General features: G+C 46.2%; 2 protein-coding genes across 3 annotated transcripts in view; both read right to left on the minus strand.

Annotated features, from left to right (window-relative positions):
* Positions 1–946: 946 nt before the first annotated feature.
* Positions 947–21786, minus strand: LOC108699631 (transcriptional repressor p66-beta). The gene is made up of 11 exons (XM_041573817.1): positions 21559–21786; positions 11913–12242; positions 9929–10058; positions 9658–9789; positions 9258–9389; positions 8028–8195; positions 7636–7942; positions 7338–7540; positions 6763–6867; positions 6564–6678; positions 947–6472 (listed from the first exon to the last, which is right to left on the minus strand). Exons 1-11 carry the CDS (start codon positions 21768–21770, stop codon positions 6339–6341), a joined length of 1968 nt encoding a protein of 655 aa, XP_041429751.1. The 5' UTR covers positions 21771–21786; the 3' UTR covers positions 947–6338.
* A 2360-nt stretch (positions 21787–24146) lies between these two features.
* Positions 24147–26145, minus strand: part of dennd4b.L (DENN/MADD domain containing 4B L homeolog) — a 37902-nt gene continuing 35903 nt past the window's right edge. For both annotated transcript variants that reach the window (XM_018231714.2, XM_041573818.1), the window contains exon 29: positions 24147–25371. In XM_018231714.2, the coding sequence (XP_018087203.1) occupies positions 25226–25371 (146 nt within the window). In that variant the 3' untranslated portion in view covers positions 24147–25225. The remainder of the gene's footprint in view (positions 25372–26145) is intronic.

The following is a 26145-nucleotide window of genomic DNA, read 5'->3' on the forward strand; positions in this document are numbered from 1 at the left end:
AGATCCACTTCCGAATCACGCCCCCCCAAAACATTGTTGCATCCCACCATCCCTCTTCTATCCCGATATTCTTCCATAGAGAATCATTCTTGAGTCTCTTCTCAACCATTTCCCAACAGATTCTTCCAGTTCTTCATTCTATGAAATATTCCTTCTGCTGCCCGAGGGCGGATTGCAATGGAGCTTCAGTTACAGTTACAATTCTTTGCATAAAATGGCAGAGAGGCCAGGGCTGTCTTCGGAGGGGGGGGGCAGTAGTTACTGTAGTCAGGAGCCCTGGGCATAGCACAATAGTGCACTAGAAGGCTCTGCATGAACAAACCCCTTCCTTTCCCCAGCTGAAACCTTTGTGAGGCATCCAGATAAGAAGCAGAAGGCTTCTCAGTGGATTAAAAATTTATTTTGATGTGCATGAGCCTTACTCACGTTCAAAAAGGCTGTATATTGTGATATTGGGACAGATTTATTGAAATCTGATTTTTCAAATTCTCAGTTTTTTCTAATTAAAAAAACCCCCACAAACCAATTTGAACTTAGTTATTTTAATCATCCAAATACAAAAAAAGTTGAACTGGAAAACCTTGATCACACTAAAATCACATTCTAATACGCAATTTCAATATGTCCAAAATATCTCTGAATTTTTTCTGCAAACCAATTTTTCCAAATTTTTTATTTCAAGTTTTTTTTTCTCAATTGATAAATTACCTTAAAAAAAACTTGAATTTGAAAATAATCACATTTTCACTTTTATGTTCTGTAATTTTGAATTTACTTGTATTTATGATTTGTTTGGGCAGTGTTTAGTGTACAGTGCTGAGTAAACAGGATAACATCTGGTGTTGTGTCCTCTGGAAAGATGTAGAGGTGAATAAGGGGGTACAGACAGTATGGGGTTCATTTAGTTGGAAGTCCATGGAGGTGAAATAAATCCCACAGCCAAATAAAAAGTTATAAACCGTTCCTTTCTTTATTAAACGGAGTTTGTGAGTGATAAATATTACAAAGGTTTTTTTCTTTTTTAAATCCTTTCTCCAAAAAATGTATTATTTCACTTATCCCGGTTATCGGCCACTGCGGGCGAGTTTGTGGATAAAAACCACACGCAGTCTTAAACCTAGATTCATGAACAGGATTTTGGAGCCCCAAATTCATGGGGGGGGGGAGACAACTAAAATCTGTGCAAGAGGCAGTGTCACACAGGGGACAATATAAATGCCAGTGGAAGTGAATTTTATAGTCAGACATATTAAGGTGAACGGGATGAACTGTTTCACTTTCAAGGTGGAAACATTAAGGCGAAGCAATGAACGGGTTTTCTTCTAAATTCATCCTGCTAAACAAAATCATTGACTCCAGAAAGCATGAACTGTTTCACTTTGAGCAAGTGAATTTTCTGGTTGGACACGTTAAGGCAAATCAATGAGTTTTTTCTTCTGAATTCATCTTGTTACACAAAATCATGAATTCAGTTCCAGTATTCAATGAACTGTTTCACTTTGAGAAAGTGAACTTTCTAGTTGGACACATTAAGGCGAATCAATAAACTGTTTCTCTTTTAAAAACATCTCTCAAATACATCCTCCTAAATAAAATAATTCATTGAATATTGGAACTGAGATTTCTAGTTGGACACAAGGGCAAATCAATGAATTGTTTCTCTTCCAAATACATCTTGCTAAACAAAATTAATTAATCATTTCAGTTGTAAACGAACGGTTTCACTTTGAGCAAGTGAACTTTCTACTTGGACACATAAAGGCGATTTAATGAACTGTTTTTCTTCTTAATACATCTTACTAAACAAAATCATTAATTCAGTATACGATGAACTGTTTCACTTTGAGCAAGTGAACTTTCTACTGGGACACGTTAAGGCAAATCAATGAGTTTTTTCTTCTGAATACATCTTGCTAAACAAAATCTCTTAATTCAATTCCAGTATTCATTGAGCTGTTTTACTTCTGAATATGTCGTGCTAAAGAAAATCAATTAATTCAGTTCCAGTATTCAATGAACTGTTTCACTTTGATCATGGGAATTTTCTAGTTGGACACATTAAGTGGATTTAATGAACTGTTTTTCTTCTTAATACATCTTGCCAAACAAAATCATGAATTCAGTTCCAGTATTCAATGAACTGTTTCACTTTGAGCAAGTGAACTTTCTAGTTGGACACATTTAGGCGAATCAATGAACTGTTTTTCTTCTGAATACATTGTGCCAAACAAAATCATGAATTCAGTTCCAGTATTCAATGAACTGTTTCACTTTGAGCAAGTGAACTTTCTAGTTGGACACATTAAGGCGATTTAATGAACTGTTTTTCTTCTTAATACATCTTGCTAAACAAAATCATTAATTCGGTTGCAGTATTCAATGAACTGTTTCACTTTGAGCAAGTGAACTTTCTAGTTGGACACATTTAGGCGAATCAATGAACTGTTTTTCTTCTGAATACATTGTGCCAAACAAAATCATGAATTCAGTTCCAGTATTCAATGAACTGTTTCACTTTGAGCAAGTGAACTTTCTAGTTGGACACATTAAGGCGATTTAATGAACTGTTTTTCTTCTTAATACATCTTGCTAAACAAAATCATTAATTCAGTTCCAGTATTCAATGAACTGTTTCACTTTGAGCAAGTGAACTTTCTAGTTGGACACATTTAGGCGAATCAATGAACTGTTTTTCTTCTGAATTCATTGTGCTAAACAAAATCATGAATCCAGTTCCAGTATTCAATGAACTGTTTCACTTTGAGCAAGTGAGCTTTTTGTTAGACATTTGAAGCGAATCAACAAACTGCCAAACTGCCAAACTGTTTCTCTACAGAATATTTCTTTCTAAACAAAATGATTTCACTTCCAGTATAAAGGTACTAATTTTTTTTAGTAAAAATGTGTCCCCAAAACGTTCTCATGAGTCAGACACTGCCTTTTGCACGTTTTTGTTCAGTGCACACACGCTACAATATACAATGACAAAGTCGCACACTATTAAACTCTGGTCCGTGTGGGTTCAATTGACCTTTTTTTGCTTTTTTTATTTTTTACACAATATACAGTTTTTTTTTTCTGTAGTTTATTTTGACTTTACTTGTCCAGAAATAGCTTTATATACAGAGAGAAAAGAAAGAGCCACTGGCATGGAAACAGAAGCGAAATTAGCACGTTACGGCTGCAGATAAAGATTTTAACTTTCATAGAAACAAATGAAATCTCAAGGTACCTTCCCTCACCACTAAAATACAACAGTTCAGCGGAGAGTTATCGGGAGGGAGAATAAAGTCATTGCATAAGAGAGTGGGGTATGAGATGCTGGATATCATTGTAGCACTTTAATCTAGCAATACTGGGATGGCTGTTACCTACAAGAATGAGTATAAAATGAAGTGTCAACAGGAAGGAAAATATGGAGTTGTGTCCTTGGTTGAGAACATTTAAAGAGAAATACTGAGCTTGATCCTTGGGGGATAAAATTTGGAATTGATATACAGAGCTGCTGTCTTGGGATCATTGAAAGGGAAATATTGAGCTAGATCCATGGGTGGTAGAACTTGGAAGGCAAATACTGAGCTGCTTCCTTGGCCATTACAACTTGGAAGGTAAATACTGAGCTTGATGCTTGGTGATAGAACTTGGAAAGAAAATACTGAGCTACTTCCTTGGGAGAGAAGATTAGAAGGGAAAGGCTGAACTTGATCTTTGGGTGATAGAACTTGGAAGGGAAATACTGAACTTGATCCTTGGGTGATAGAACTTGAAAGGGAAATTCTGAGCTTGATGCTTGGGCGATAGAACTTGGAAGGGAAATACTGAGCTTGATACTTGGGTGATAGAACTTGAAAGGGAAATACTGAGCTTGATCCTTGGGTGATAGAACTTGAAAGGGAAATACTGAGCTTGATGCTTGGGCGATAGAACTTGGAAGGGAAATACTGAACTTGATCCTTGGGTGATAGAGCTTGGAAGGGAAAAACTAAGCTTGACCCTTGGGTGATAGAACTTGGAACGGAAATACTGAGCTTGATCCTAGGGTGATAGAACTTGGAACGGAAATACTGAGCTTGATCCTAGGGTGATAGAACTTGGAACGGAAATACTGAGCTTGATCCTAGGGTGATAGAACTTGGAAGAGAAATACTGAGCTTGATGCTTGGGTGATAGAACTTTGAAGGGAAATAATGGAAATACTGAACTTGATCCTTGGGTGATAGAACTTGGAAGGGAAATGCTGAGCTTGTTTCTTGGGTGATAGAACTGGAACTGCTTCCTTGGGAGAAAGGAGTAGAAGGGAAATACTGAGCTGGACCCTCGTGTGATGGAACTTGGAAGGGAAATACTGAGTTCCTTCCTATAGAGAGAAAGAAGGGGGTTTGGAAGGGAAATACTGAACTTTGTCCTTGGATAACGATACTGGGGTGCGACCTTGAGTAAGATCTACATGATCGAAGGTCCACATGAGGAATGTAAAAAGTCACCATGGCTTGGTTTGACACGTGGATGTGGAGTCAGGTAGTACATCATCTCCGCACGTGCGCCAATGCATAGCGGCAGGGGATGATTTATTGGAATTTGGACAACAGCAGGTGGGCGGTCTTGTTTTTGCCCCAACCATTGTCTAAACTCCACCTTGCTGCACTCTTGTTAACCTTCAAACTATTCTTCCTTGAATATTCAACTTCACTAAGTGTTGCAAAACATCATTCCTCGGGGAGCCCATTAAGTTCACGCCCTCTTCCCAAACACCCCTTTCTCCTCAACCCACCTCGGCTCCGACAGAACAGCGTTTAGAAAGAATTTGCTTTTTTACGGCTCAAACTCAAGTTGTAAAGCAAATCGAGGTCATTACGAAGGTTGCACGGATCAGAGAGAACCTTCTTTTGAAGATCACTGTTGGTTTTGTCACGTGAAGTTACCGGTTGTACCATATCTCGCCAGTGTCGCTGAAAGAATGTATATTTCCATAGCGTGCCATAGAACAGTGCCACCTGAACTGCTGCATGGAATGAAAGGAACTCGCTCAGAATAGCAAACCCTTAAAGACTTATTTTCAAAGGGTAACTACCCCATCAAACCATTGACTGTACTTTAAGACCTCACAATGAATCCATCATAAAGTCAATATTTAACCTGTGTACTAAATACTTTTGTTTTTCCACAGGAAGAAGCTCAGGGGTCGGCTAGGAATCTGGCCATGTCCGCCTGGAGTTGAACACTGATTTGTTTCGCGGGTTAGCTTATGGTCATGTGACCTCTCTGTATTCAAAGGGCTAAGTGCTTGTTGGACTCTTGTTGTCCAGCTTGAAATACAACTGGGGAATATTTAACCTGTGCATTTCCCCGGGGCACAGTGCAGACATTATAGTGATGGCACTCGGATAAAGGGGGCAACTACTAACAGCCCCAGCAGTGGTTACTGGCAATGATAAAAGCCCTCCATGGCTAATGTTTTCCTTCAAACCCCACACCCCTTGACACATGACCAGACCCCAAGCTGATCTTTTGTGCCTGAAGAGGTTGTATGTTATGAAGTGCATCTGGGGTGAAACCGTTGCCAGGTCTGGTTATGCCACAAATCCAGGTGGAACGGTCAATTCCAAGGGACAGGGAGGAGTGGCTGGTAGTCCATGAAAGTACCACTGGCTCCTCTTTAAGTCTCATAGGTCCGTAGTGCAAATAGAGGCGATGGTGGGGGGGTAATGCCTCTCCTTTAAGGATAAGCCCTGAATGATGACATCATACTGCGCCTCCAGAGAGGAGGAGGCGGTGGCAGCATCGGTGAGCAGGAAAGGCGGGGCCACAAAGTAGCGCTCCCAGGGAAAACAAGGAAAGTTTCACTTTAACAGAAATCAGAACTCTGAGGCACCAGTCTGCGCCACTGGACGGCCATCTTGAATTTCCATAAAAAGTTACCCCCCATTAGCACCTGCCCTTCATCTGACGACCACTCAACTGCCTGACCCCCAACATCCACGAAGAGGCCGTTCCAATCCATCGGACGATCATGTTGGCAGATATTTCAATATTTTTTTTCTTTATGAAAAAACACCCATATGGCCCCCGGCCAGTCACTTTCAGCACAAAGTTCATAAGAAAGGGGAAATAAAACATCATAGAAAGCTTGTGTCACCAGCAAAAATAAAAATCAGATTAAAAAAGACAAAAATGAACGAAGCCGAGTCCGAGGGGGGTAAAGCACAAACACTTAAAATCCTTAATACGCTGCTTGGGGGTGCGGCCGGGTTTACTCTGTGTCTGGAGCTGGTTCAGTCCACTCACCGGGTCACGCCATGGGGAAGTCGCTGCAGGGGAGGGGTCAGTGCATAGAAGGGCTATTTCTGACCACTGATGGGTTGCGATATGGAACGTGGGGGGATCATGTCCAGAAGGTATTCACGTTGTCGATCTGCCAGGCTGGTGGATTTGTGGCCCCCCATTCCAGCGTTCAGATACGCAATGTTAACTCCTGCAAGTGAGAAGGAATTATGGGAATTATTCACGGTGGAAGCATAAATGCAAGGGCCCAATCAGCACTTGTCTAGGCCCAGTCCCCTCACCTGGCATGGCCAGTAACCCGCCGGCAACAGGAAGCTGCGGTGCCTGAGCGAAGTTAGAGAGCATGGCCCTGGCGTTGGTGAGACCTCGCTGCAGCGAATTGTGTGACTGTGTGGCCTGGAACAGAAACAAGAAGGAAATTAAAACATGGTCAGGACCCCATGAGCCTCCTGATATTTCATACAACCGTCTGTATCATACCTGCCGCAGGCTGTGATGCCTTATCATGTTGTCCTGCTTGGAGGAGACAGTAGGTGGGGTGCCAGGGGACAAGGACGCCTGGTGCTGTAATCGCTGCTCAATCTCCTGCGAATCAGAAAGGAACAGTCCTGATATCTCAATAGTGTGGGACAATGGCACCCACCAAACAAAGATGTAGGGTGAAAGCTGGTGGGAGGGACTAATTCACATGAGAGCAGTATGGACAGACTCACATTAGGGTCCGACTGTGCTGTGACAACTGTTTAACAGAACATCACATATATCCCGTGTCCTCTATATGCACCCCAGGGCCACAACACCTCCATTACTAGCAGCACCCTAACTAGTCCCTGAAGCCCAGTTCTAACCAATCTCCTTCCCTGCGCCTTGCTTGTACCCCACTCCCTTCCCCCGCACCTTGCTTGTACCCCACTCCCTTCCAGGCGCCTTGCTTGTACCCCACAACTTGCTTGTACCCCACTCCCTTACTCGCTGCCAGTCCACTACATCATGTCCCTTCACAATGTACTCCAAAATCCCCCACTTCTCCCAGCCAGTAAAGTTGGGGTACACACCTGCTCCTGCTGCAGGGCTTTGACAAAGGCATTCTTGAGCCGATTGGTGTGCTCCGCCTTCAGTGCTTTCTTCTGATTGGACGTCATGCATTGCTCACACAGGACCCTCCCGCTCTTCTCCCGTTTCCAGTGAGGAGTGAAGTCTGTTCTGCACTGAGCGCAGGTGAATGGATCCATGTGCAGGAGGGAGGAGCAGCCTTTCACTGTGGGTGGGGGGCATAAAAACAGGTATTAGTATAGGGGGCCCAGTTTGGCATATACAGCCCCACCCAAGTCTCTGCACCCCCATGTGTCTGACCTTGACTGTCTATGACGCTCTGCACCACCTCCTCCAGTCCCACCATGTAGATGAATTCGCTATTGGCCGCACTGGGCAGGAAGTTGAGTAGAGGAGCCGGGGGCTTCGGGGGCGGGATCTCTAGGAGGGTCTTCTCAAGCTGCTTGCGGAGGGCGAGTTTAGCAGCCGCCTGTGAACTTACAGGGTCCGTCATGGCACTTGGGCTGGGAAGTGGGGACGACACTCGGTTGACAGGGGGCATGTGGGAGCCGAGGTTCATGTAGATGGAGGAGGAGGCGGAGCGCTGGCATTGGATTGTAGAGCTGGTCTGTAGGGGCAACACAAGAGGAGACTCGTGAGCACTTGAGCTGCAGAACAAACTGTAATAAGTCCAGGGGCAACGTGGTCCTTACCTGCGGGTAGCTGATGGGTTGGATTATACTCGGGGTGCTGCTGCGGATCAGGTTGGCTTTGGGGGGCCCACACTGGCCTGGCATCTGTGAAGGGTTGGGGGCAATGACCCTCTGGGACAGTAACATGTGAGGATGCGCCGAGTTGGCCGTTCTAATGACACTGTGAGTCTGAAAGAAACAAAAGCAGCAGAGAAATAATTAGATGCAGGTCTCCTGGATCACCACTAGGGGCCACTGCTACTACTCACCGGCTGCCTGGGTTACTGGGAGGTAAAGGGGAAATAAGTGGGATCGGCACCTAAAGGGTTTCTGTCATGATTTTATTGTGTCGTTTTTATTTCTAAATGACACTGTTTACACTGCAAATAATTGACTGTACAATATAAAATGTCATTCCTGAAGCAGCAAGTGTATTTAGTTGTAATATTGGTGTGTAGGTGCATCTCAGCTCATTTTGCCTGGTCATGTGATTTCAGAAAGAGCCAGCACTTTAGGATGGAACTGCTTTCTGGCAGCCTGTTGTTTCTCCTACTCAATGTAACTGAATGTGTCTCAGTGGGACCTGGATTTTACTATTGAGTGTTGTTCTTAGATCTACCAGGCAGCTGTTATCTTGTGTTAGGGAGCTGCTATCTGGTTACCTTCTCATTGTTCTGTTAGTAGGGAAGAACTGAACCCAGGATTCGGTTCGGGATTCTGCCTTTTTTCAGAAGGATTTGGATTAGACCGAATCCTGCTGCCAGGCCGAACCAAATCCAAATTTGCATATGCAAATTAGGGGCGGGAGGGAAATTACGTGACTTTACGTTAAAACAAGGAAGTTAAACGTTTCCCCTTCCTACCCCTAATTTGCATGTGCAAATTAGGATTCCGTTTGGTATTTGACTGAATCTTTCTTGACGGATTCCGTCAGAATCCAAAATAGTGCATTCGGTGCATCCCTAGCTGTTGGGGGGGAAAAGGAGGAGGGTGATATCACTCTAACTTGCAGTACAGCAGTAAAGAGTGACTGAAGTTTATCAGAGCACAAGTCACATGACTGGAGGCAGCTGGGAAACTGACAATATGTCTAGCCCCATGTCAGATTTCAAATATTAAAACATCTGTTTGCTCTTTTGAGAAATGGATTTCAGTGAAGAATTCTGCTGAAGCAGCACTTTTACTTTGAAAAAAATGTTTTCCCATGAAAGTTTCCCTTTAATATCCTTACAAACAGGGTGTGATCCTCACCGGTACACTCCGCATACTCTGGGTATCCAGACCTGGAAGCCCCGGCCGGGAGGGCATTTTGGACAGGCCAGGTTGGCCCACGTGGGCAGGCGACGGTTGGACAATGGTAGCAGCGTTTTGGGCCACTGGATTCTGGCGTAAGAAAGAAAGTGGGTCAGTGAAAGGGGCCACAGCACAGGGATCTGTTACATGTCACCCCTTATTCTCTCAAAGAATGAATCACCTCAAATAAACCAGCCCCACCACCCAAATATAACAAAGGCCATTACCCAACCCCCCCAATATCTCATTCCAATGTAATGCCCCAAATATCTCAGCCCAAGAACTGCTCCTCCTCTAATACCCCAGTGCAGATATATCCAAGTGCAGCCCCTCGTTCCACAGCCAGGGGGCGCTGTACCTTCTGCAGGACGTTCTCCTTCTGGAGTTGACTCTGTCGGAGCTTCTTCAGTAGAACCAGCCGGGCCTCCTCCAGCCTCAGCTCATCCCTCAGCTCCTTGATCAGCTTCTGACGCTCCTCCATATTCTTCCCCTGGAGACGGGGACACATGTGAGTAGGACGGGGACACGTGTGGGGAGACTATAGTGCCGACATTTAATGCCCCAGAAAAGGAAGGCTCTACCCCCACTCAGACTTCACTGGCCAAGTTCCACCCCCAGGTGCCACTTACCTTAAACATATCTAGGTTGGCCACCTTGATCCTTTCTTCTAATCGGGAGGCAGAGCGGGGGCTGGAGGCCTCGTTGTCCGACAACACAATGATATCTGGGGATGGGGTGAGCACCCCTCGATCCTGCTCACTGGAGCAAACACAGAAGAAACGCGTTGGTTGGTCCCTGGTGACCGCAAGTCTCTATATTATCCACTGGGGGCATCAGTCATTATAGTGAGTGAGAACAGCTCAATCCCATTACTCTCTGGGGGGCACAGTATAATTGGGACTATTAATATTATTATAAATACAAATATATAGAGAAGGAATGCTCTGGGCACACAATAAGCTATACCCTCATACTGTACTGTCTAAGGGAATCAATATGGTACCTCCCTCCTTCCATATGTATAAATACAAATATACAGAGAAGGAATGTTCTGGGCACACAATAAGCTATACCCTCATACTGTACTGTCTAAGGGAATCAATATGGCACCTCCTCCTCCCATATGTATAAATACAAATATACAGAGAAGGAATGTTCTGGGCACACAATAAGCTATATCCTCATACTGTACTGTCTAAGGGAATCAATATGGCACCTCCAGGCTCCTCCCATATGTATAAATACAAATATACAGAGAAGGAATGTTCTGGGCACACAATAAACTATACCCTCATACTGTACTGTCTAAGGGAATCAATATGGCACCTCCTTCTCCCATATGTATAAATACAAATATACAGAGAAGGAATGTTCTGGGCACACAATAAACTATACCCTCATACTGTACTGTCTAAGGGAATCAATATGGCACCTCCTCCTCCCATATGTATAAATACAAATATACAGAGAAGGAATGTTCTGGGCACACAATAAGCTATACCCTCATACTGTACTGTCTAAGGGAATCAATATGGCACCTCCTCCTCCCATATGTATAAATACAAATATACAGAGAAGGAATGTTCTGGGCACACAATAAGCTATATCCTCATACTGTACTGTCTAAGGGAATCAATATGGCACCTCCAGGCTCCTCCCATATGTATAAATACAAATATACAGAGAAGGAATGTTCTGGGCACACAATAAACTATACCCTCATACTGTACTGTCTAAGGGAATCAATATGGCACCTCCTCCTCCCATATGTATAAATACAAATATACAGAGAAGGAATGTTCTGGGCACACAATAAACTTGCTAAAGGAACACTAATATGTCATGCAGCACCAGTGTGTCCTGGCAGTTCAGTTCATATAATCTCCAGACTGCCAGTTGGGGGCTGCTGGCGGTTGCAGTTGAATTTCTCTCTGTCTTGCATGGAGATCACCAGCGCCAATGGCTGAGAGGCCACTCTGTGCCAAGGAATCTTCTCACCGCCAGATGGCCTGGTCCCTCCTTCTGCGGAGGTGCTAAAGAAACAACATGAGTCCCAGCAGACGCCAGCTCTGAGCAGCAGGACGCGGCACAGAACAGGGGGAGGGACAAAGCATGAGCCAAGCTCTTTGTGCCGGGTAATTAACAGGAGAGATGGCACAAGATGGCAGAGAAAGAACTGCAAAATGGCAAGGAGAAAGAGGCTCTTAGGGGACTGTTCCTGCTGAATTGTGCTTAGTACAGGGAATACCTATGTGCCATAGTTTTATGGGATCTCTCTGTACAGACTATGAGCAAACTTAGGGACTGTTCCTGCTGAATTGTGCTTAGTACAGGGAATACCTATACTGCCATAGTTTTATGGGATCTCTCTGTACAGACTATGAGCAAACTTAGGGACTGTTCCTGCTGAATTGTGCTTAGTACAGGGAATACCTATACTGCCATAGTTTTATGGGATCTCTCTGTACAGACTATGATCAAATTTAGGGGCTGTTCCTGCTGAATTGTGCTTAGTTCAGGGAATACCTATGCTGCCATAGTTTTATGGGATCTCTCTGTACAGACTATGAGCAAACTTAGGGGCTGTTCCTGCTGAATTGTGCCCACGCTCACCTTCTCCTGGAGCTCATATCTACTGGCTCCTCAATGATGTTTTCCTTGCCGTGCCTTCCCATTGTCCGACCATCCCCATGAGGCCGCAAGCTGCCATTCAGCTTCTCCTCGTACATTTTCAGCCCGTCCTGTTTGGCCGGATGTTCATGGGGCAACTCAAGGCCCGGAAGGTCCTTCCTCTTAAGGAGAGCCAGCATCTTCAGCCTCTCCATGGCCTCATGTCCCTCCATCTTCAGCTGCTTGGCCAGGACATCCTCTCGATCATCAGGCTGCTCCAGACCCCTCTTCAGGAGGTTGAGTCGAAGGGAGTCTTCTGTCACTCTGTCCATCCTTAAAATGAATAATTCCAAGATTAGTCTTAAGGAGACCATAGACGTAACAATTACGATCTTTCTTGGAAAAGATCTTTCCAAGAAAGATTGTTGGTTTCAATACACACGTGTAGAGCTGAATGGTCAGATAGACGTATAGAATCAATAGAATTCTACCTGTATCTGACCAGCACTAACAATGGCCGATGTTTGGGTGCCTTTAAAGGCACCCAATCAAAATTTTCCATCCAGTCCAATCAACCGATATCCAAGTCTTCTGCTATCGGTCGGCTCGTTTCCCACCATCCACGCACCAAAAACAGTTTGTTGTGTACGATATTATCTGTGCATCTATGGCCACCTTTAGACATTGATTGTAAGGACAATTATCAAGAATGGCTGATGCCACCTAAAGATGGGGACACCATCAGCTGGGTGTTATTAACAATGCTGTACTCATTTTCTGAAAATCTCTGGTGATCCTATTTACCAGTGTGCCTAATGGTGGCCATACACCGATATCGGCAAAAGACTTGGAGGTCGATTGGCTCGTCGATCGGAAAAGATGGAAAATTTTTATCGGGTGCCTTCAAAGGCAAAGGGCTTCTGAGGAATTGTCAGACAGAGGGAGAAGTCTATTGTTTCTACCTACATATTTGATGAGTCAGTCCTTAATGTTTATAGAGAAAACAAATTGTCTTTGACCAGCGGATGCAAAAAAGATGGTAACTGTAACATATGGCCACCTTAATAGTCCTCTCCTCATTACCATCTCTCTCTTGTATCCTGGCCTTCGTTGACTCGCCACTTGAAGTCTCTAGTGTATTGATGCCTGCTGGTACCCCTATTCTGAACATTCTGAATGCATTGCTGCCTGCCAGTGATTTACTCCTCTCACCTGAACCTTCATTCTCTCCTCAATTCATTACTGTCTGTCAGTGACTCCTCTGACCAGTAAATTACTCCTCTCACATGAACTATCAGCATCTCCTCAATGTATTGCTGCCTCCAAGTTGCTCCCCTAACCTGAACTTTTACCAAACATCTCTTACAAGAACCTTCAGCCTCTCATCAATGCTGTGAATGATATCACAGTACCTACATTGGAACCTCTTTGCATTGCTCAGCAGTCTGAAAAGTCCAAATTTATACTTTCTGGTGGCAGCCCTTCTGCTTTCCTACAATTTTCACTTTTATATTGATCCAATCACCCTGGTTGACGTTGGTCTGCCCCGACTGTCTATACACTGCCGCCCAGACTAATTCACTTTGTTCCTTGTTAACCCTGTGTGTTGCACCTTGGATTGCAACCTGTCTTGACTACCTGTGGCAATACTTATCCTCAACCTTAGCTTCTTTTGCCTCAGTACAGTACCTGCTACCTGCTGTTACCCCTGCCTGAAACTTAATAAAGTGTAGTCTCATAAACCTGTTTGTTTAACACCTGCCGGAAGGTTTTGCAGCTTTGCCTTCACATATGTCCCTACCCTAAACTCTACGAGTTGTGGTCCCTAAACGTGATACCAGTCACTCCCAGATGTATTTCTGCCTGCCACTGACCCACCTCACCTGAACCTCCAGCCTCTCATCAATATAATGTTGCCTGTCACTGAGCTCTTCTCCCTGAACCTCCAGCCTCTCGTCAATACAATGCCACTGAGCTTCTCACCTGAACCTCCAGCCTCTCATCAATATAATGCTGCCTGCCACGTAGTCTCCTTACCTGAACCTTCAGCCTCTCCTCAATATAATGCTGCCTGTCACTGAGCTCTTTTCACCTGAACCGCCAGCCTCTCCTCAATATAATGCTGCCTGCCACTGACCCTCCTCACCTGAACCTTCAGCCTCTCCACAATATAATGCTGCCTGCCACTGAGCTCTTCTCACCTGAACCTCCAGCCTCTCGTCAATATAATGCTGCCTGCCACGAAGACTCCTTACCTGAACCTTCAGCCTCTCCTCAATATAATGCTGCCTGCCACTGAGCTCTTCTCACCTGAACCACCAGCCTCTCCTCAATATAATGCTGCCTGCCACGTAGTCTCCTTACCTGAACTTTCAGCCTCTCCTCAATATAATGCCGGTGGCTGCCTGCCACGTAGTCCCCTCACCTGAACCTCCAGCCTCTCATCAATATAATGCTACCTGCCATGTAGTCCCCTTACCTGGACTTTCAGCCTCTCCTCAAAATAATGCTGCATGTCACTGAGCTCTTCTCACCTGAACCTCCAGCCTCTCATCAATATAATGCTGCCCACTAGGGAGTCCTCTCACTCACACCTCTCCTTGGTATAATCCTGCCTGTCTGACTCTAACCTGAACCATTTTATATCTAATTTAGGGGTACCACCAGACTGCGCATTATCAGAGTCAAGCTCCTGTATAATTTAAGGGGAGGAGCACCTAACTACACATGGCCAGTGCCAAACTGAGGCCAAGTCTGGTTCCTATCTGATGTAGGGCACGAAACCTGGGACAGGCTCTATAAGCAGTGAGATATAGTGAGTGCAGACACAAAGGCCAGGCAGAAGATGGTGCAGGAGTATATGGAACGCAGGTGTATATACATTGGCATCTCTATCACCCCTCACTGTTTGTGGTATCAGAGAGGGGGCTTATGTGTATAAAGCTGGGGGGGAGGCAGGTGGGTGACCATCTGGATATTATGGGAGGAAAGGCAGATTAACCAGGAAGGGCCCCCTGAAGTCCAATATGGGAAGAAAGATAAAGGACCTGGGGAGCAGAACTGAGTGATGAAAGGCACTGCCCAGATACACTCCAACACCCTCCACTGAAATTGTAAAGTTCCACCTAACCCCCCCCAACACTTTCTTTCCTTCCTCCTGTCAGGGAAACTTCCCCCAAATTAGATTGCAAGCTCCTCAGAAGAAGACACAGCGGTGCCTACAATGCTGAACTAGAACGGGAAATAGAGCTGAATGACAAGAGACATGGCAGTTTCACTAGCTGCCAGTCAGTGACAGATATATGTATGTATGGTGGGGCACCTGAATGAGCAGGCAGTGAAGCACCCAGGGGCTACGTTGGCTCACTCCCTTCTTGCCGGCACATTTCCAGCACACGGGGCTACAAGGGCAGACAGACGAGGGGTTTGTAAATCAGCAGCGGCACAGGGCAGGGGCAGGAGACGGAGCACAGGCAGCAGCGAGTACATGGCACCCGCTCACTGCAATAGATCCAGTAGCCACTGTGACTCCCCCTGACACTGGGCCAGCACTGCATCAGCACCGGCTACACACACACCAGTCACAATAATCTCCTCCCAACGGAACCCACGCTGCCCCAAATCATGCCCCAGGGAGTAGAACCTGCAGCGTTTACCTGCCATTTCGTGGCTTCTCTTCCGTGGGCCAGACAGCCCAAAAATCCCCCTCCTCCTCCTTTTCCCCCACACGGCTGGGGGAGGGGGAGGAAGAAAGGGAAGAAGGGGGGTCACCCTCCCCCCCATCCCAGACCCTTCCGTCAGGTCTTGAATGACGCAGAGGCCTGGCACTATAGAAAGGCATGTGGGGGGGGGCGAGGGGCCTGGGAAGCCCACGGGGCAAGTGAGCTCCAGACACCCATCAGCTGTTCAGCTCCATTCACAGAGAGAGGGAGGGGGGAGGAAGCAATTAGCTGAAATACTCATCTATACACCAGCGAGTAACAAAAGAACCCCCTGCCCCCCATACACCAGCCCGACGCCTACATTGTCTCCCCCAAATCCCCCGTGCTTGTGCCCCGACACCCCCAGCCGCATTCCTAAGGATTCTTACCTAGGTCCTGCCGTCACAGAGGAGAATGGGGGGGCGGTGGGAATAGGAAAGAGAAAAAAAAAAAGGAAGAAAAAAGGAGGAAAGAGAAAGAGGGAAGTGACGGGAGGTGAGTGGATTTGGGCTGAGGGGGAGGCACAGACAGACAGCGTGACACCCCCTGCGGGATTCCTGCCCTTACACTGGGCACCACTCTCAGCCAATCACAGGCTCTCGCTCACATTAAACAAAAGGCACATACACAAGGAAAAGGGGGCTTATTGGGGGGGGGGATACTTTTACCCATGATTCATGGCGAGGGGCTAACAATCCAGTTGCAGCTGGTTTCAAACCCCTGGACGCTGAATCAGCCGCTTATTTATTTTAATTTGCAGATTGAGGTGTGCGGCGACCCCCCCCCCCCCGGACTAAATATCACCCTGCCCCAACTGTCACGCTGCCAAACTTTCTGCTAAATGCCCCCCATTACCCCTCCACAATAGCACCCCCACCCAACATGAACCCCCCCCCCGAGACCCTTCCCCTAATGCAGATGCACCGATTACAGAGAAAAGATAATGCCCTGTATATAAATATGGGACTATAAATAACTGTATATCAATAAATATTATGTATATCAACGTATATAATGTAAATAAATAAATATAATGTATATAATGTATATAAATAAATATAATGTATATAAATAAATATAATGTATATCAATGTAATGTAAATTAATGTATATAATGTATATCAATAAATATGTATATAAATAAATATAATGGCAACACTCATGCCACGGCACCCATTAATACGTTTCCATCACTTGGCATCGCGCCAACAGCAAAAGCCTTGGGTGCCATCACCTGCACCTACCTACCAGCACTGACCCCCCTGCTCACACTCACTGACCCCCCTGCTCACACTCACTGAACAAACACATCAAGTACTGAGAGCCCAGACTGGTTCTGACCCAGTGGCCAGGAGGCCGGCCCAATGCACAGGGGGCAGATGAGCAGGAGAAGCTCAATGTCAGGCAGGTGCTAACGAGCAAAAGGACAAAACCAAATAACACTGCCCCCCCCCCCACGCTGCTTCCTACTGATTGGCAGAAAGAAAAACCAAGGGACTGGTCCCATTGCCATTTTGGAGTCAGGAAGGAATTGGAGAGGAATTGGAGAGGCTTCAGACAGGTTTTTTCACCTTCCTCTGGATAAAGTGACAGGCAGGTTATATATAGACTATATAGAGGTGGAACCTTACTATGTTACTATGTATATTTGGGGACACGGGGATAGGACTTTAGGCACCAGAGGGATAATACAGAAATACATCATTTTGGGGGTGCTGGCTCCATCCTGAATCTGAACTGCACTTGAGAAACAGAGACTGCTCCCCCCACGAATACTGAATCAAACGACAGATTCCAGACTGCATGGGGTTAATAGTGCCCAGGTGCAGAGCAGCACTCAGGAGGTCCACTAAGTGGATACCAAATGAACCCCATTGGTTTATTGATAAGACTCCGAGTCATGGCAGTAAATAGCGACTCCATGTCCATAAGCAACACGGACACCCCGTAACACACAGATCTGTAAGACTGGTTGGCACCCCCATTTCTTCAGTTTTTCTCCCTCATCTTGTCCTCTCGCCCCAACCCCCAATACCTCAATCAGTTGTTCTCCTACAAACTTTCTTAGCCCCATCTTTTTCCTCCTTACTCCCAAACACTCCCCTATCACCCAAGTGCCACTGTCTCACTCTATCATCTTCTCTATGTTGACAGTTAGTACAGCCAATCCCACCTAACCTCCAGCTTCTGCCGTATTTTCCTAACCTTATCCCCAGCCGAGTGTGGACAAGAACTCAGTAAGGTCCACCTTCCTCACTGCAAGCCCCTTAGTTACATAATGTTGCACCTACTCCCCCATCTTCCTAACCCCCATTCTACCCCATCTTCATCGTAACCATCACTCACTTCTATCCCTTCCAAATCATGTCCAAAATCTCCAATACAAGTTTCTCCATATTTCCATTCCTGTGCATCTTGCCTCATCAAAGCAACTCCTCTTAATTCACTCTCCTGCTCTCTCCATCATCCTTTTCTACCAGTCTCCATATTCCTTTGCCCTGTCCAAAATTTCTCACTCTTACCACATCCATCTCCTTCCAGTCTCCATGTTCCCCATCTTCTTACCCAGCAACTTCTCATTTCCACCTTCTCTCATCCCTTTCAACCCCTCGGCCTCTTCCCTAAACGTCTCCATCTTCTCACCCCCTTCAGACAAATCTCCATTCCTTATTGCTTCCCACTGTATCTGAACCCATCCCAACTCTCCCATCCTTCTCCATCGTATCAGCATATCCTTCTCTCCATTGCAGCTGATCTTTCTAATCCCTCACACTGTTTCCCACAATCCTTTACTTCCCACTGCTCTCCATCACCCCAACTGCCGTCATGTTCTAACTCTCATTCCTAGACTCTTCATTTTTCCTCATACAGCCCATCTTTTCATCTCCCATATCTCCATCTCCCCTACAATCCAACACTTTTACATATAAACAACTCCCTTTTTAAGATCATCTCACCCATGTTCTCCACTGCCCTTAAACCCCTACCCATCTTCCCCTCCGTCATCATTATCTCATGGAGGCACCTTCCATTCTACCATCCCTACACCTGCAATCTCAAGCCCCATGCTCTCTTACCACTTACATCTTCTCTAAAACCCTCAATACCATTTATTAATAAATCTCTACTGCCCACCTCCATCATTCCTCACCTTTTTATCCACCCTCATCCATAACTTCCCAGATCTTTCCAGCTTCTCTAAAATTACACCATTTCATTGATTTCACATCTTCCCTTTTATCATGTCGGATCTGCTCTCCCAATTACTCATCAAGCTAATCCCCATCTTCCTCTTCCCTCTATCATCCCAGTTCTCCTGTCCATCATCCTTTTATTTTCCCCTAATCATCCCACATATTTTCAACTCCTCTCTATTCCCAAACAACCCATATTCTTCTCTATCACTTTCTCACCATCTAACCCTTTATCATCCCATCCCTCAAATCCTTTTGCTTCTCTGCTCCATCCCCATGTTCTCTCCATTATCTCATCCTCTCCATCTCCACGCTCATCTTTTATGCTACTGGTACATCTGTCTTTTCTCAACTCTGACCACCCGTATTCCTCTTCTCCAGCATCTCTTCCTTATTCATTTTATATATCCAGCTTCACCCTTTATCTTAGTACTCTCCTCTCTGCCCCACATTATTTATCACCCATATTCACCTTAATCAGCTCACCCTCCTGTCCATCATCCCAGCCCTTTTCCTCATCTCCCCTCACTCTCATCCTCTTCATCATCTCACTCTCATGTGTTCATCTCCCTGTTAAACTGAACATCTCATCATTCTACATCATTCCAGTCCTTTTCTTCATCTACCTTACACTTTATCATCCTGCCTTTTTCATCTCACCTCAGCCTCAATCATCCTATTCTCTTCATCATTTTACCTTTTAAATCACCCAGCCCTTTTCTTCATCTCCCTTACTCTTCTCCATCATCCCTGCATTTTAAATCTCTTTCATACTATCCTCTTTATTGTCTCATCTGCTCTATCATACCAGCACTTTTCTTCATCTTCCTTACCCTTCTCCATCAACCTTGCCTTTTTCATCTCACCTCAATCATCCTATCCTCTTCATCATCTCACCTTTTAAATCACCCAGCCCTTTTCTTTATCTCCTTGTGACGAATAGTTACCCCGGTGGTCTAGTGGTTCACCCCCTGGCATGCGGTGGTGCCCTGCCGTGCCTTCTGCGGGCACACCCGCCGCACGCGTCTTGTCTTCTCCAGCGCCGTTTCCCCTATGGTGCGCGCTTCCGAGTTTATGGGTTGGCGTTATGACGTCATTGTGCATTGGCATGAAATTCAAATGTATTTAAGGGGATTCCAGTGTATTAGAATTTGCCCTTTGTAAGGTTCTATTTAGCTAGTTCCTGGTGCTATTTCTAAGTATATCCTATTGCTCTTCTGTTTATTGACCCTTGTCTTGTCTGACTATTCTGAACTCTCCTATCTGACCATTGCCTGCTTGTTTATTCTGACCTCTCCAAGCTGACCTTTGCCTGCCTGATTATTCTACGCTCTCCAATCCTGATTTTGGCCTGTCTGACTATTCCACTCTGCTTGTGCTGGCCCGGCCTGCCTTCTATCCAGTATCCTTGGTGAGACGATGGTGCCCCATTGCTCGTCCAGAACCTGTAGCTTTGCTCGTCTCTTAGTAAGACCTGGCGGCATCCAATTAGCCGAGGGCTCCTACTGAGGTGAAAGGCGGCTGTTAAAGGCAGAAGCGAGAGCCGAGACCAGGGAGCCTAGCACTGGTTCTGGATTTAGGGTGCCGAATGTGACACTCCCTTACTCTCCATCATCATCATCATCCCAGCTCTTTTCTTCATCTCCCTTACCCTTCTCCATCATCCCTGCCTTTTTCATCTCACCTCAGCCTCATTCATACTATCCTCTTCATTGTCTCATCTTCTCTCTTTTTTTGTATTCCAAGATTATTTTCATTAATGAAAATGAAACAATACATGTATGTAATCATATTGTGTTACATATTAGACATTAACCTTCTAACTTCTCGGGTTAACATATCGTGTTAAGGGAGAAAAGTAGAGAGAGGTGATAGGGGAGGGGGTGTTAGACTGAGCTTGGAATTCAAAATGGTCCTGTTTTTAGAATATCTTATGTACGTGTAGATAGGAGACCCAGGGCTGCTAGAGAGGATCTTATTTCTTCCATAAGATATAGATCATTTACTTTGGTAATCCATTCATCCAGGGTAGGAGGACTGGTGTCTTTCCAATGTCTTGGGATCTGTCTCATCTTCACCCAAGCCCCTTTCTTCATCCCCCCTCATCCCATCCTCTTCGTCATTCATCTTCTCTATCATCCCAGACCTTTTCTTAGGCTTTTCCATCATCCCAGCCCTTTTAGTCATCTCCCTTTACCTTCACCTCTTCATCTCCCCTCAGTCATCTCATCCTCTTCATCATCTCACCTGCTCCATCACCCCAGACCTTTTCTTCATCTCCCGTTACCCCAATCACATCCTCTTCATCTCCCCTCAGCCTCAATCATCTCATCCTCTTCGTCATTCATCTTCTCCATCACCCCAGACCGTTTCTTCCTCTCCCTTACCTTCTCCATCATCCTGCCTCTATTCCCCTCTATCATCTCATCCTCAGTCTCATGAGTTCATGTCCCTGTTAAAGCCAATCAGCTCATCTAGTCCAGTCCTTTCTCCATGTCCCTCATGATGTCAGCAGTATCAGAATGTGCTCGAGCCCCTCACTTGTCCATGACTGAGCCCCTCCTCCCCTCCATCACCTCAGCCCTCCTTTATCCTCCTCCTCCATCATCATTACCTCCCCCCTCCCTTCAGCCCGGGCCCCGCCAGTCTATAAAAGGCAAAATATGATTCGCGACCCCTCAGACCCCCCTTTAGCCAATTCTAGTGCCTCGTGTCGCTAAAGCTGCCGCTCCCTGTCCCTGTGGGTTCCCGCACCTCAGGCCTTGGATCCCCGGTCTCACCTGAGAGCAGCGGCGGCGTCTGGGCTCCGTGCGGCTCTTCTTACTGCGGCAGGCACCGGCCACACACAAACAATGACTCTGATTGGGCGAGAGCCAAAGCCCGGGGACCCGCCCAGCAGGCACAAGCAGGCACTTCATTGGAGGCTCCTGGCGCGGAATTGGAGTAGGAAGGCGGTGTTTAAGCATTAGCCAATAAAAGGCACAGATAAGGCCGGTGTTATTCTGATTGACGTGACAATTATCCAATAAAGTAAAAAGACGATTTTTCGAGCCCTGCGGTTTCCATTAGTTGTACGAACTGACAGGCAGCAGAACGGACCAATGGAAGCTCAGAAGAGTCCGATGTATGGGTGGGCGCATTGGGTTACTGGACAGACAGTAGCAGAATGACAGTGGTGGGCGGACTTCATACGTAAAGTGACAGAAACCTTTACCAATGAACGGATGAGATATCCTAAGTGACACTTATCACTACCAATCAGAGAGTCGATTCAACTACAATAACATCAGCGCATTTAATACTGCTCCCCTCCTATTCCTACTGCTCCCCAATACTGTCTGCTCCCCTCCTATTCCTACTGCACCCCATACTGTCTGCTCCCCAATACTGTCTGTTCCTATTCCCACCGCACCCCAATACTGTCTGCTCCCCTCCTATTCCCACTGCACCCCAATACTGTCTGATCGACAATACTGCTCCCCTCCTATTCCCACTGCACCCCAATACTGTCTGATCGACAATACTGCTCCCCTCCTATTCCCACTGCTCCCCGATACTGTCTGCTCCCCAATACTGTCTGCTACCCAATACTGCTCCCCTCCTATTCCTACTGCTCCCCAATACTGTCTGCTCCCCAATACTACTCCCCTCCTATTCCCACTGCTCCCCAATACTGTCTGCTCCCCAATACTGTCTGCTCCCCAATACTACTCCCCTCCTATTCCCACTGCTCCCCAATACTGTCTGCTCCCCAATACTGTCTGCTACCCAATACTGCTCCCCTCCTATTCCTACTGCACCCCAAAACTGTCTGCTCCCCAATACTGTCTGCTCCCCTCCTATTCCCACTGCACCCCAATACTGTTTGATCCACAATACTACTCCCCTCCTATTCCCACTGCTCCCCAATACTGTCTGCTACCCAATACTGCTCCCCTCCTATTCCTACTGCACCCCAATACTGTCTGCTCCCCTCCTATTCCCACTGCTCCTCAATACTGCTCCCCTCCTATTCCTACTGCACCCCAATACTGTCTGCTCCCCAATACTGTCTGCTCCCCTCCTATTCCCACTGCACCCCAATACTGTTTGATCCACAATACTACTCCCCTCCTATTCCCACTGCTCCCCAATACTGTCTGCTACCCAATACTGCTCCCCTCCTATTCCTACTGCACCCCAATACTGTCTGCTCCCCAATACTGTCTGCTCCCCTCCTATTCCCACTGCTCCTCAATACTGCTCCCCTCCTATTCCTACTGCACCCCAATACTGTCTGCTCCCCAATACTGTCTGCTCCCCAATACTGTCTGCTCCCCTCCTATTCCCACTGCACCCCAATACTGTCTGCTCCCCAATACTGTACCCTCTTATTCCTACTGCACGCCAATACTGTACCCCTCATATTCATTGTCTGCTTCCACTGTACAGATCCCATTCATACTGTACCCAATATTCTCTGCACCCCTCCTATTCATACTGTACCCCAATATTTTCTGCTCTACTTTATCCTGACACTGCACCCCTCCTATTTCTACTATACTCAAATATTATTACACCATCTTATTTATAACTGTTCCCCAATACTCTTTGGATTCCACCTATTGCCATGGTTTCCCAGTATTCTCAGCACCTCTCCTATTCCTACTGTACCCCAATATTTTCTGCACCCCTCCTATTCCTTGTGTCCCCTATTTTTCCTACTGTATTATTAATAGTCACTGCACCCCTCTTATTCCTACTGTTCCCCAATAGTCTATGCACCCCTCCTATTCCTATTGTACTCCAATACTCTTTGCACCCACCTATTCCTACCCCAATGTTCTCTGCACCCCTCTTATTCCTACTGTACTGTATATTATTTACACCTCTCTGATTCCTCCTGCACCCCCTCTAATTACTTCTGTACACTTCATACTCACTGTTTCCCTTCTTTTCCTACTGTACCCCAATACTTGCTTAACCCCACCTTTTTCTCTTACTCCCCTCTAATCCCCATTGTACCCCAATACTCACTTCCCCCCCACCTTTTTCTCTTACTCCCCTCTAATCCCTACTGTATCCCAATACTCTCTGCACCCCCTCTAATCTTTACTGTATTCCAATACTCATTGCACCCCTCCTATTCCTACAGTACCCCAACTCTCTTAGCAGCCTTTCTATTCTTTCTGTACCACCCTCATATTCCTATTATACCCCAATACTCTTGGGACAAGGTCTCCATTTATACTGCTAGAGCATCAGCTCCTTATGGCAAAATGTCCCATTATACCATTAGAGCGTCAGCTCCTTGGGGCAACATGTCCCATTAGAGTGTCAGCTCCTTTAAAGCAAAAGGTGTATTTGAAAGAAAATGAATGTTTTTATTTCCAGCAAATTGCAAGACAATAAAAAGCTTCAGAAAGTGAAGCTGGGGTGATATTGCACTGAGCGCAGGGGAGGGACAGTTGTGCGGCACCTCGTGGGCGTGTTCTGCAAGGGAAGGGATATGTCACACGGGAGATCGGCGCAATAAATCTGCTCTACTGCGGGCGACTAATCTCGCTACTTCGGAGAAACAAAGCGACGCGTGTTTGTTCCCATCGGCAACTGACATTATTGCATTTTCAGGAGATTATTCGCCAGCGGCAGAGCAGATTTATTGTGCCAATTAGTAGTGTGACATCACCCTTAAGGGTTACAGTTCCCTTTAATGGAAGATTGAGCAGCAAAATATACAGAGGTGCCCCACGTGTGGGGTTAACTGTCCCTTCCGAGGGCTAAAGAGTAACTAACACTTTGGGGTAAAATACTGCGATTCGGGGAAAAACAAAATATAGAGGACTTGAAATAAATTAAAGGAACATTTACATATTTGCTTAATACTGACAACATAAAACTGGGTCCAGTAAGTCTGACCCCGGCACAGTCCCATTCACAATAAAATGACAGCAGCCCAATAAAAAACCGAATCTGACTGAGAAGATCACGTGACACACGGACAATCCCATTCCGCTTTGGCAAGTGATATCAGCAGTATGAACACTGGTCATGTGACAGGAAAACATGGCGGCTCAAACACAACTGTCATCTCTTCAGGGATTGGCTGTTAGTGCAGCTGCCCCTATTGCACTACAGCTAACCCAGCATGCACCAGTCCTTCTATTTCCTCTGCTGCATGGAAATACTGGTAGATATTTGATTAATGCGAGTGGTCCGTGCCATGGAGCGAATGTGCCGCCAGCTGACGGATTCTGCACATGGAGATTGGCCAGGCTACTCTGGCGGCATTCATGGATCCACATCACAGTGATGCTCCTCTGCTTGTCAGCTCTTGCCTGCTCCACCTCTGGGCGCTTCCTACTTGGAGCAGAGGACTTTCTCCTGTGTATGCGGCAAACCCACTAGCCGCTTCCCCGCAGGTTCTAATAGCAAAATGGACTCAGCACTCCAGGGTAGCCCCAAAGGATTTCCGACAGTCCAGTGCCTTGGGAGTAGGGAACTGGGCTCTTCTCCTTCTCAATTCTTCCTTACCCAAAGAGTTGTTCAGCTTCTTCAAGGCGGTCTTGTATTTATTATCAAATGCACCTGCAGGAGGGGCAAAAACAAAAGAACTAGCCAGAATCCTCATAAGGTCTCACCTAGAGCTCCGGGTTCAGTTCTACAGACCAGATCCCCAGGGGACAGAGAGAGACAGTGATACCACTTTATAGATCCCTGGTAAGGTCTCACCTAGAGCTCTGGGTTCAGTTCTACAGACCCGATCCCCAGGGGACAGAGAGAGACAGTGATACCACTTTATAGATCCCTGGTAAGGTCTCACCTAGAGCTCCGGGTTCAGTTCTACAGACCCGATCCCCAGGGGACAGAGAGATACAGTGATACCACTTTATAGATCCCTGGTAAGGTCTCACCTAGAGCTCTGGGTTCAGTTCTACAGACCCGATCCCCAGGGGACAGAGAGATACAGTGATACCACTTTATAGATCCCTGGTAAGGTCTCACCTAGAGCTCTGGGTTCAGTTCTACAGACCCGATCCCCAGGGGACAGAGAGAGACAGTGATACCACTTTATAGATCCCTGGTAAGGTCTCACCTAGAGCTCTGGGTTCAGTTCTACAGACCCGATCCCCAGGGGACAGAGACAGTGATACCACTTTATAGATCCCTGGTAAGGTCTCACCTAGAGCTCCGGGTTCAGTTCTACAGACCAGATCCCCAGGGGACAGAGAGAGACAGTGATACCACTTTATAGATCCCTGGTAAGGTCTCACCTAGAGCTCTGGGTTCAGTACTACAGACCCGATCCCCAGGGGACAGAGAGAGACAGTGATACCACTTTATAGATCCCTGGTAAGGTCT

Source organism: Xenopus laevis, chromosome 8L (genome assembly GCF_017654675.1).
Source record: "Xenopus laevis strain J_2021 chromosome 8L, Xenopus_laevis_v10.1, whole genome shotgun sequence".
NCBI classification, from domain to species: domain Eukaryota; kingdom Metazoa; phylum Chordata; class Amphibia; order Anura; family Pipidae; genus Xenopus; species Xenopus laevis.